Source organism: Leptinotarsa decemlineata, unplaced genomic scaffold (assembly GCF_025532065.1).
Source record: "Leptinotarsa decemlineata unplaced genomic scaffold, Ldec_3_MD MMD2_tig00000576_RagTag_RagTag, whole genome shotgun sequence".
Taxonomy (NCBI): Eukaryota; Metazoa; Arthropoda; class Insecta; order Coleoptera; family Chrysomelidae; genus Leptinotarsa; species Leptinotarsa decemlineata.
This window is the reverse complement of record NW_027412551.1, coordinates 9,069,986-9,082,549: the sequence shown is the minus strand read 5'-3', so window position 1 is coordinate 9,082,549 and position 12,564 is coordinate 9,069,986. Positions and strand designations below refer to the sequence as shown.

Genomic DNA, 12,564 nt, shown 5'->3' with positions numbered 1-12,564 from the left:
CACTTTATCGTGAAATTGGAAATATCTTATGAACTAATTAATGCCTTAATGAAGAATATCAGGTACACCACGGACTTCGTGGCCAGACTTTTTTTTCAAACCAACACTTTTTTGTTTATGTGTTTTTACTTGAGTATTTATGAGAAGTAAAATGCGAATGCAATAGGAACCCTGCGGTATACTTGCAATACTCTTCTTGGAACCAAGGTTTACCAACCTAGCTGGAAAGTTAACTTCAGGAGATGAAGTTAACTAATTCCTAGCTATTTTCTGGGTTTGTTGGCCGTGGTCTGCAAGTTTTCATGTCTGTCTAGCGCTGTACTAGCGTCACTCATAAAAACCTGCAGGTCACGGCCAATAAACCAGAAAAAATAGTTTTGACATTTCCTGCTTCTGTTCGGAAACAAAATTTTATTTCTGATCATTCACCTCTTTTTGAAGAAGCAGGCCAAATTTCTCCATAACACCTTTTCCTAGTAAAATTGGCAAGAACTCGTTATAGGTGATGTGTTGAATGATGGCGATGTTGATACGTCTTGCTTCTTGGTACAGAGTTTCGTCGTCCCAGTGTGGATTGACTTCGGCTAATCCCTTGGCTAAGCGATTGTGTTCTCGAGCCATCAAAGTGTGCATGCAGGTCAGAACCAGTTGTTCGTTTACTCGGATTTCACCTGAAAATGGTTGAGACAGTGATTAGAGTGGAGTTTTTGATATATTCAATAATGAGATAAGTGTCCCAAATACTACTAGTGAAATTGAAGATGAATATCTGATGAACAATATGCCTGATTGAACTTGAAACACCACTTGGTGCACCACCTTACCTCCTGCCATAGGCCCCACTCGTAGGCGTAGAGAATCCCAGTTGACAACTATTCTGTACGAGGAGATTTGCTGCCAATCAGGTCGAACTTATTTTTGATCCAGTTTTGAATCCACTTGTGATCATTATCGTTCTTCTGGCTTCTTCTAATCTCCACCCTGGTTCCTAGAGTGTTGACAATCTGAGCCTTTTATTATTTCTTATCGGTTCTTTCTTTCGAGTATTGCAATGCCGGTTGCCCTTCTTTTCATTGGACTTTTGTGCGTTGTTGTAGAAATATCCCCCTTTTTCTGCATCTGGTGGATCTCTTCTTCATAAGACGTAAGGCAAGCATATTCAGCACTTAGAATACTAGTTGAAAAAAATTTCATTTTCTCACACGATAGTCCCAATTTGAAGACGATTTATACGATTTTGTTGTTACCTTCCTCAAGGGTTCAATCTTTGGTGAAGGCCACCGTTCCCTCAACTGGTAACCTCAAAACTTTCAGTGTCTTTCAAAACGTCGTTGAATAGTTTCAGTTCAATTTGGTTCACATACTTTTTTGGACTTGGGCATATTCTAAACTGATTATTTTCAATATATTATCCCCACGAGCTCCTTTTCGACTATTGACATTGACTAAGTTTGTTTAGGTTATCTTCAAGTATTATTGTCTGTATCGTCCATATCCAATTTCAATTGCTTCCGCAACGTAAATGGTGGAATCCATGGGTAATTGTGTTGGCTGATTTGTTTTTTTGGAAGCTTTTGTAAAATCTTCACAGTTTGGCCTCTTAGTTGAAACGATTTCATAAATGTCAGAACATTCTCAATTCTTCATTTTTCTTTTCAATTTTTGTTGTTTTGTCTTCAAATTCATTATTTTTCCTGTTATTTTTTTTAGCATGTTGTTTATTCTCCTTTCTTGTTCTTCAGTTTTATTTCGTTGTGCTGTTTTGTTCTTCCAGTTCGTTTTTCAATTCCTTTCTTATTGTTCCTGTTATTTCAACGTTTCTTCTTATCGTTCCTGTTATATTTTCTTTTGAGTTCTGTTCTTTCTGTTATACTTTTTTCTCTTCAGGCCAACTTTTTGGAATTTTCCCACCTCCATCCTTTCTCGATATCCTTAAGTTACTGATCATTCTTCACGCCGTCATTTATCACTTCAAGAATGATTGATCGGTACTTCCGGTATTTTCTGGAAGACCAGCCTCTTACCGATTTCTAGTAAATCATTCACCACAATCTCGATCATTCGTTACATTACGAACTTCAAAGATGAAAGTATCCCGAAGATGGACTCAATGAAGTTCCAAACGTCGGAATGATACGAAACTAGTTCTCCTACGTCTTTACTGATCCTCATTACAATAAATTGACATAATTCAATCGTTGTTTGTATATTCAATCTAACCTTAGGTACTTAATCTAACCCTCTCAACAATGATAGTACTCACCTCCTTCAAAGCAGTACATGGAAGAGTTCGGCCTTGTGCATCCCTCATCTGGAACATCTAGTTTCAAGGGAAGCAAATCCTTGAGGCCGTACTGATCGAAAGCTGGGTTCATTCTTAATAAACCACCGATTCCGGAACGTAGTTTCCTGAAAATTTTAAAGTGAGTGAGCCCACGCAGGAGAATCAAATTTATTTTTTCCTTGACTATTGAAAACAAACGCTATTATTTGACAGTTTCTTTTTGGTCGATAGGCAATGATTTCATAGCTCACATCTTCGAACCAATCATAGTTGACTAGATTCACAACTCGTTACCTGACTTCACCTGCCTAGTCATAGATGAGAAAATTCATAGCTCAATAGTTCATTACTGAACCAAATGTGATCAATTTGAATCTGGAATAACTAGAGTTCTGGGTTTAAATCCCATTGAGGGACGACAGTTTTCTTCTATACATCAATCGAACTATTTGAATTTGAATAAAACAAAAAATTAGGAAGCACTTTTAAATGAATTTTCAGGTTGCTTTTAGTCATGAAATTGAATGGCATCACGAGCATTCAGAATATTCTTCACAAATAAATATTATTTTAAAATATTTCTGATATGACACAGAAAAAATACATTAGCTCTCTCGCGAGTCATAACTTGCTTCATTATCACGAGAATTGACCACATTTCTAGCTTGTTGAATAATATGCTATTACTTCACGAACACATTGTAGGTTTTAAGAAAATCATTCAACGAACAATATTATGTGTACCTAATTGCTTGAACGAAATAAAGGTGTCATTAGGTCACCTGTAGGTACACCAGAAGTAATAAATATGAGATCATTGAGTCACCAGAAGTTTGAATATGAGATCATTGATTCGTCATTATGGTGCGTTTGAGATATCTCCTGTTAGTCAAGTATCTTAAAATTCTCGGTTCTCTGTCAAATCGTGATATACAGAGAAAAACATTTCCTTAACTGGCTTCAATTTTTTAAAAGACATTGTGATTCTTCAATACCTTCTCGCGAGAAGCGGTAATAACTAGGTTTCATTTTCACGAGAATTGAACACATTTTTGGCTTGTTGAATAATATGCAATTACTTTACTTCAACAAATCGCAGGTTTTCATAAAATCATTCAAGTTTTAAGAACAATATTTTATGTTACCGCTTGATAGAGATAAAGCTTTCATAATGCCGCTACAATAACTTCACTGTACAGGAATTATGAGTACGAGATCATTGAGTCATCTTTTTGGTGAGTTTTGAGATATCTACTGTTAATTAAGTATCTTAAAGTTCTCGTTTCTCTTTCAGATCATGATATATCTATAGAAAAACATTTCTTTATCTGGATCCACTCTTTCGGAGACATTATGTTTCTTCAGTACCTTGCAAAAGACTCCTTGACGCCATAAACTGTATTTCCATCAATAACTCCGGTCAAAGTATTATACGGCACCTTTGAACCTAATCTGCAACCTGGACGTACTCCTGGGAAGGTTCTCACGAAGTCGATACATTTGACGTGGAACAACTTATAGAAGAGATCATCTTCAGGGATATAAATTTCATTACAGTAGGGATGTTTCAAGTGGGGAGGTCTGCCGCAGCATTCTTCGGGATCGTTCCTGTTGATCGGATCTGTGAAGGAAACGGTTTATTAACAGTTTAATTCTGTACTGTAATATGTGAACACTGGAGAAAGTAAATGTTCTACTAGAGATCGAAGATAGATCATACGGGGTGCTTCAAATTTGATCCTCATTTATAACTGACTAATAATATGCCGTTGAGAAAGTTCTGAAATTCTGAGTATATCCAGAGATATCCGGAAAAAAACAGAAATTTCGGAAAATGATTTTTATTTTTTTATGGCTTCATTTTACGAAGGATTCGAAAATAAATTGCACTTTTTCCCTGCTACATAATGATGTTTTCAGATTTGCTATCCGAAGTTTCGTCTTCCGGTCACCAACATCAACTTTATTTTTTCTTATCGGCGCTACATTGGATTCTTTGTTTTGAATGGAACCAGATTTCACCTTTTCAATGATGTATTATATGAGTTATCATTCTTTTTCGAAAAATACGAGATATTGAAAAAAATCAATTCTTATCATAATAGGCTTTGACTTTGATGTTTCTAAATTTGACTTTAATTTGTTACTCTCAATGACATTTTGTTATTGTACAAGTCATGGAATTTTTGGCGAAAAATGGCTTTCACGAATGAAGAAAAAAGAAATATAATACAAATTTATTACAAATACGATAGAAACAGTGTTAGAACATCGAAAATGTATTTAAACTGGTATCCCGAAAGACGACGACCACATCGAACTATGTTCGAGTTATTGGATCAAAATCTCACCGAGTTTGGTTCGTTTGAAAAGCCTCACAAAATAATTCATTGAATTTGAAATTCTATAATAAGTTACCATGTCACATAAAACAACTCAGTTTCTACTGTTTCAAGCAAAAACTGAAATCATTTTTTTTGAATAACTGTTTTTATTCTACAGATGAATACATGTTATACAACATAGATAATTCATGTGACTTTGAGTGAGTAACAATTATTCTCATTTTTAACATTAGTTGATTGATTGTTTTCATTATTATGTACACTGTTCTGGTTGATGGTTTTATTTGTATATATGACGTCATATTTATAAATTTTTGTGTTTTGACTTGCTACAAATATTTGTTCAAATGTATCAAGTAGCCAATAAACTATTCTATTCTATTCTATTCTATTCGATTCCATTCCATTCCATTCCATTCCATTCCATTCCATTCCATTCCATTCCATTCCATTCCATTCCATTCCATTCCATTCCATTCCATTCCATTCCATTCCATTCCATTCCATTCCATTCCATTCCATTCCATTCCATTCTATTCTATTCTATTCTATTCAATGAGAAAATACGGAGACAGAATCAACAATCAAAATTTGATGATATATGAGGTGTGTATGAGGTAAATTAGACATTGTGCCCTTTTCAATGAAAATAGAACTTTGAACAAATAACAATAATTAACTAAGATGTAAAGACAAAAGTGAATCACAGAAAATGCTAAAAATGCTGGCTGTGTTCATGATAACACAACGGTGCCCTTCTTCGAATTTTATTCACTGTTCGATTAATTTCCCTCCTCCTCAATCTTCCAAACTCTCTAACAATGCTATGTTGAAGGTTCTCAGTATTTCGATATTCCCTCTGACTCTATTTTTTAGTATACCCCATAAGAATGTATCACAATTAAGTCTGGAGACCTTGCTGGTCACCGGCCCATTATTCCCTATCCATTTATCACCAAACCTTTCAGTCAGGTAATTAGAAACTCGTCTGGTAGTGTGCTGTAGAGCACCATCATGTTGAAACCAGATGTTGTTATAGTTAGCCAAAGGTAGATAGGTTTCTCCATCCAGGATTCGGTCAAATAAATGAGGACCCAAAATTCTATTTTTTTAAATTTCTGCCTACACGTTAATACTAAATCGTACTTGAGGTTGAATTTCTCCAAATGTGTTCATTATTTCGGTTGAATATCCCACAATTCGTAAAAGTGCTTTCATTTTCTGAAATTTTTGTTTTTTCCGGATATCTCCGGATGTACTCAACGGCATATTGTTAGAGAGGTAAATGCTCAACTTTGTCCCAGTTCAATCATCTCCGTATCTCTCATAGTTTCCGAGATCCCAATGGTGAGATTCGAATTTGAAACACCCTGTACGATAGAAGATACTGAAAGAAGTGAAGATCGGTAACATATGCTGTCACCGGCAAAAATACCTCGGTATTTAGGGTTACCACTGCCGGTAGACAAAAGAAAAGCATAATTTTCTTCTTTTCTTTGCTAAGAAATCAGTCTCAGAGCCAGAGCTGTAGCAATATCCCGGTATGAAAACACTAGCTGGTTAACAGTTTCACCCATCTTGAATTCGTTTTTTTCTGATAGATGAATTGTAATTAAAGCAAACAGAGCACTTGAATGATTAACGTTCATTTTTTATTCAGAACAATATCAATGCATTATTGGGACTAATTCTTCCAAGGGCAAGTTGGCAATAAAAAATTGTACGAAACTTTTTGTGTTTTGTGCTGCATTCAGCATCAAAATTTTATGATAGAACAATGTTTGCCGTGTCTGTTAGAATACGAGTAGTTATTTATAATGAATCTTTCCGCCATATTCATTCACACCAAGAGAACAACTCCCCAGTCCTGAATGTTTACTGTATTTTTACTTTTTAAAACAAAAAATAAGATCCTCGAAACCTTATGTCATCTTACCTAAGGGTGTTGCTTGCAGAGTATAATCGTGATCCATGAACTGTCCCCAAGCTATGATCATTACTGTACCGGCGTGATCGTGATAACCATCATCTGGATGCATGGTTCTTGATACCACTCGCGATGGAGGAAGGGCTCTTCCTGAGATTCCTATGCGAGGCCCTACCATGCCGTCAGAAAACAGAGGACCCAAAAGTCTGAAAGAGGAATATTTCAGTTGGTAATAATTGTCTCAGTACCAACGACATATAAAACGAAAATAATGTGAGTAAAATATGTACTAGCATTTTGTTGATAATCTAGCATTTGCTCAGCCAACATTACTTTCATATTTTTGGTTGGAATCTCATGAATTTTTTGACCAATATTTGTGTTTCAATCCACGATTGTTACTAGACATCATCGATTACCTTTGATTTCACGGTCCAGTTTATTATTCTCACATATAATTACTATTGCTTGAAAATATGCTCTGGGTACATTATATACAGTGTGTAACAACGAAAACTCAACAGAGCCGTTTTTGAATATAAAAAGTGAGATTTTTAAAAAAGCTCGGACACATCGATTTCTAATTAAAGGGGGACACCTTTCAGACTAATCAGATTTTTTGCAGTACGCACCCCCTCGGAGGGGTGCGTCCGACGACCCTTATTTAGATAGGGAAAGTAGGTCGATTGGTACCTTGTTTTAAAGGTATTTCGAATACCATCACAACTCTGTTAAAAGACAATTTTTGTAACGATTAGTTTTCGAGATAATTTGAAGTTAAAATTGCCATGTGAATAATACATTAGACAGACCACTCGGTAACTTGTATGCCTAAATGAAAAAATTTTCAAGCAGTTATTCTTATCAGTTTATTGTTAAATAAATTCCCTTTTTTGAAATCAAGACCCACTCCTCTTCTTCCAGTTTTCATTAGTACATCGTTCGATTGTTTTGTTTAAACGGGTCGTGTATAACTGAAACAATCACTGAAAGGGTTTCAGTTATTGCTTTATTTTTTGGCAACGACCAAAATGCTAATAGAACATCAATTTTATTTAACAAAACCCTGGTAAACACCTAAGCAGAAATCACGTTCTGGATTTGGTCACAAAATTCAGGGAGACAGGTTCGGTTTTGAATAAGAAAAGAAATGTTCAGAGAAGGGTAGTGAATGACGATAATGCAATTGGAGTGATTGGTCAAGTCATCGCCAATCTCAGGTTAAGTACCAGAGGTTTATCAGCAATGGCCGGAATAAGCCATATGAGCGCATCGAGAATCCTTAAAAACCACAAATTCCATCCTTACAAAATTAAACATGAACTCAATGAGGATGATTTTGACCGAAGACAGGAGTTTTGTGAGGGCATGAGTGAGAGATTAATGCAAACTCCCGATCTGCTTTATTACATCCGTTTTTTGGACGAAAGCTCATTTTATTTAAATGGTTGCGTGAACCGTCACAATTGCCGTTATTGGTCGAATGAATACCCAAGACAATACGTAGAAATACATACCCAACATCCCCAAAAGTTGAATGTCTGGGCCGGAATATTAGGCAATCACATTATAGGTCCATTTTTCATTGATGGAAATTTAACCGGTGATTCTTATTTACAACTTCAATACAACCTCGTATAGTTGAAATAATTGAACAGGATCCAAGATGTCAAGATGAATTTATCCATTTTCAACAAGACGGTGCACCACTCCATTATGCCCAGCAGGTTTGAAATTTTTTGAATAATCATTTTGAAGGACAATGGATTGGCAGAAGAGGTCCAATTGAATGGTCAGTACGATCACCAGATTTAACACCACTGGACTACTTTTTGTGGGGATATTTAAAGTCTGAAGTTTATGCTACACAGCCAGCCAATTTGGATGAATTAAGTCGTTGAATTATTGATGAATGCCAAGCTATAACTCCTGAGATGTTGAATAATGTAAGAGCAAAATTCGAACAAAATCTTTATTGTTGCATGGAGCAAAATGGCGCACATTTTGAACATTTACTTTAAATTTCTTATGTGAGTTACCCTTATTAGGTGTTACTTTTTTTGTGTGTGCTTTAAAAACAATTACTGGGATTTATTAACCCTAAAACAGTTTTTTAAACTTTTCTGTGTCATCAGCATTCGAGGAATCAGCAGGTTGTATTCGTTGTGTAGGTGAGTTTTTAGTATGATTCACTTTTTTATTAACCTTCATAAGGAGGTGCCACTCAATTTACCTAAAATGTAAGGGTGGAAACCAACCCCATCCCCCGAAAAAATCTCCTCATAATGAACAAATAATTCTTACTTTTTTACGAAATCAAATGGACAAGTATCAGCAGGTTGTCATAAAAAGCAGAAATTTATTTTTTTTATGAAAGTTCTGAACGTAAATTGTACCTTAAAAACAATTTGATTTATTTTCAAAAGAGATGAACTCAATAAAAATACCTTTAAATCTTCAAATTATCTCGAAAACTAATCGTTACAAAAATTTTCTTTCAACAGAGATGTAACGGTATTCGAAAGACCTTTAAAACAAGGTGCCACTCGACCTACTTTCCCTATCTGAACAAGGGTCGTAGGACGCACCCCTCCGAGGGGGTGCGTCCTACAAAAAATCTGATTAGTCTGAAAGGTGCCCCCCTTTAATTAGAAATAGACGTGTCCGAGCTTTTTTTGAAAAACTCACTTTTTATATTCAAAAACGGCTCTGTTAAGTTTTCGTTGTTACACACTGTATACACTTATCATAACGGAATCAAATTTACTGGTGTATTCAAATTTGAGACTATCCACGGAGATCTTGTGAAGGATTATAGAGTAGATTTGTGGCAAAGGGGGCTATTTTTTGTTGCTATTATTTGATACTCAAAAATTGACTCGGTTTAGAAGATATAAACAAAAAACCGAAAATTTTGAAATACTATTTATTGATGTTCATTTCAAATATTGGATATTATTCCAAACTTCTTCATAGCACTTCCATTAAACTTGTCTATTTGTAGCAATTTGTTGATGAATGCTCATATGAACTCATGAAATGGAGTTTTTTTGATGATTAATATTACTGGGGTTCTATCCCAACTCCCTCTTGAAGATAATCACCAAGTGATAATCACCAAGTGATTATCTTCAAGAGGGAGTTTAGTCTTCTTGGTGATCACTTGGTAATCGAAACACGTGTCGAGGTGTTAAAATAATGGTTTGGTGTTGGGATAAAACTCAAGTTTTATATATATATATATATATATATATATATATATATATATATATATATATATATATATATATACACAAGCAGTACCTTCTGCTTCAATGGTATATTCTGGTTTATTCACGATAATGCTGATGCATTTGTTAAATTATACTCTGTAATTATTTTTCTTGTGTGAATAAAAGAAAATATTATTATTTGATAGTATTAGTTAATTAGTTCTATAGTTTAATATCTGTAGACAGTCATGGATGAGAACTGGCAGCATAAAATTATTACTCAATATGGGTATGTCTTTTCATTCATGAAATTCACTCATTTCATTGTGATGGATAACCACTTACTGGTAAATATATGCTCTCTAACAACATTTACCTGGTGAAAGGAGTATTTGTGGCTCCCCATGTGGGATGTTTCAAATTCGTGCATAGACCATCATATCTTCTATATTTTCCTGCCTTGCATTCCACATTTGCTAGAAAAGGTGGACATATGTCTCGTATCATCGTCTTGCTCGTGTCAATGAGGGGCAATCCTTTTTCAATATCTTCATAACTTAGTCCATACCTACAAAGTCAATGTCAGTCAATGAAATTTATTTTGGTGGTCCAAGTTTGAAAATCAGTTACTTGAGACTTCAAACATTTAGTATTTCACTTCTGAAATGTTATAAGTGCCAAATAATACAAATAATACAAATAAACACCAACACAGAACATCGCGAAAGCAGAGCTTGTATGCGATGAAACTGCCAAAATTTTCGATTGAAAAATATACGTATTTTATGAAATAAACTATAGCAACAAACAAAAAAGAAATACAGAAGAAATAATCTAGACTAGCCAAGATATAAGATTCAAAATAAAATTAAAAATACCGAATAATACATTCTGATATACATATACAGGGCGTTCCAACGAAAACTTGAAGAAACGTTTCAACTTGACTTCCCCTGTAAGTAGGAAACGGATGTGTAATCGAAAATTTCAAAGAACACGTCAATTTTTATTTCTAGGGGGACTAATTCTGATATAGAAATCATACCCCAAACTTCACCCCCCTGCGGTCAGCAAATACCCCCCTTTTTTCAATAGCATGGGGAGTCGAGTGATACATCATTTGAAAGGTATTTTATCCCTCTATTACTTCTGTAATTTTTTTCAAAAATTGGTTTATTCGTTATCAAGAAATTAAATGTTGAACGTTTTATTCGCTGTCGCTTATTTTATTGAGGAAATCAACAAAAGAAATATCAATGGCAACACAATCAACGGATAAAGTGTTCAAAATGACCTACATCTAGTTCCGTACAATAACACAGTCTACTTTCGGTATTCCCGAACAATTCTCTGTCGCAGGTCTTCAAGATTTGTAGAATTTATTTAATTAGTAGCATACGTTATGAAATGGACGACGACACTGTTAGTTTTTTCTGCACTAGTAGTTTTTCTTGAATCTAGTTGTCGCAGTCGCAGAACAAAAAGTAGATAGTCGGCTATTGTCACTTCTTCACGAATTATTATTCAGTCATTCTTGTTCACTGTGTTCCAACATGGTTTATTCTAACGAAGAAAGAATAGAAATTGTTGCAATCTATCATCAAAATCAAAATGATTGTGCTAAAGCTGCTGCAAGAATTTATAATACGAATCATCCAGACCACAACGTGAGCCATCAATACGTTAAACAGTTAATGGAAAAGTTTCGAACTTCAGGTTCTGTTCACAACAGAAAACATGAAGTATCCCTTCATGTCAGAAATGAGGGAGTTGAAGTTGGATAATCGACAATCTATCAGGCAAGTAGCTAGAACGTCTGGGATATCAGCTACTAGTGTTTTTCGGATTTTGAAAGCCTACCAATTCCATCCTTTCAAAATAAGGCTAGTTCAGGAATCAAACGAAGATGATCCTGCTCGTCGGCTTCAGTTTTGTGAAGTGTTCAGCAAGAAATTGACCATTAACCCAAACCTATTATATAATACATGTTTTTCAGACGAAAGTTCTTTCATGTTGAATGGTGAAATGAATAGACATAATTGTCGTACTGAAGCGATGTAAATCTTCATTTAGTGAGGATTTACATCGCATGGACATTCACAAACTCCACAAAAAATTGAATGTTTGGGTCGGCATTCTTGGTAATCATATTGTTGGACCATTCTTCATGGAAGGTAATCTTGAATCTATTACAAGACTGTGTAGATCTTATAATTACACAAATTTTAGAAAATGATCACAATTTAGTAGAAAATGAAATAACACTTTAGCAGGATGGTGCACCCCCGTATTTTGATGTTTGGGTGAGACAGTTTTTGGACGAACGTTTTCCAATGCGTTGGATCGGCAAAAGGGGTCCAGTAGAGTGGCCAGCTAGATCACCTGATCTCACACCAATGGACCTTTTTCTGTGGGGACATCTGAAGTCGAAAGTGTACTATACTAAGCTTACAAATCTAGAAGATCTGCGACAGATAATTGTTCGAGAATTCCGATTGCTGACTTTGGATATATTGAATAATGTACGGAACGCTTTCGAGAACTAGGTGGAGGTCATTTTGAACAATTTATCCGTTGATTTTGTTGGTTAGTAGTGTCCAAATATCCAAGATATGTGGGTTGACTTATTTCTCTGAAATATGTATATCTACTATTGAATTTGACAACTAGTTAACGGATAATTATATTTGATTTTTAAAAATTGTTTTGTGAGTAATTGAAAAACATTTGAGCTTATATATTTAACATTACATTCAAAAGCTAATAGTTTGAGCTTTATGCTCTGAATGTATGAAT

General features: G+C 34.9%; 1 protein-coding gene across 2 annotated transcripts in view; it reads right to left on the bottom strand.

Annotated features, from left to right (window-relative positions):
- The window catches only part of cysu (peroxidase homolog), a 99,717-nt gene that overhangs the window by 13,519 nt on the left and 73,634 nt on the right, over positions 1 to 12,564 (bottom strand). For both annotated transcript variants that reach the window (XM_074174388.1, XM_074174387.1), the window contains exons 5-9: positions 10,145 to 10,336; positions 6,566 to 6,762; positions 3,653 to 3,905; positions 2,264 to 2,409; positions 430 to 671 (exon numbers count right to left, since the gene is read on the bottom strand). In XM_074174388.1, the coding sequence (XP_074030489.1) occupies positions 430 to 671; positions 2,264 to 2,409; positions 3,653 to 3,905; positions 6,566 to 6,762; positions 10,145 to 10,336 (1,030 nt within the window). The remainder of the gene's footprint in view (positions 1 to 429; positions 672 to 2,263; positions 2,410 to 3,652; positions 3,906 to 6,565; positions 6,763 to 10,144; positions 10,337 to 12,564) is intronic.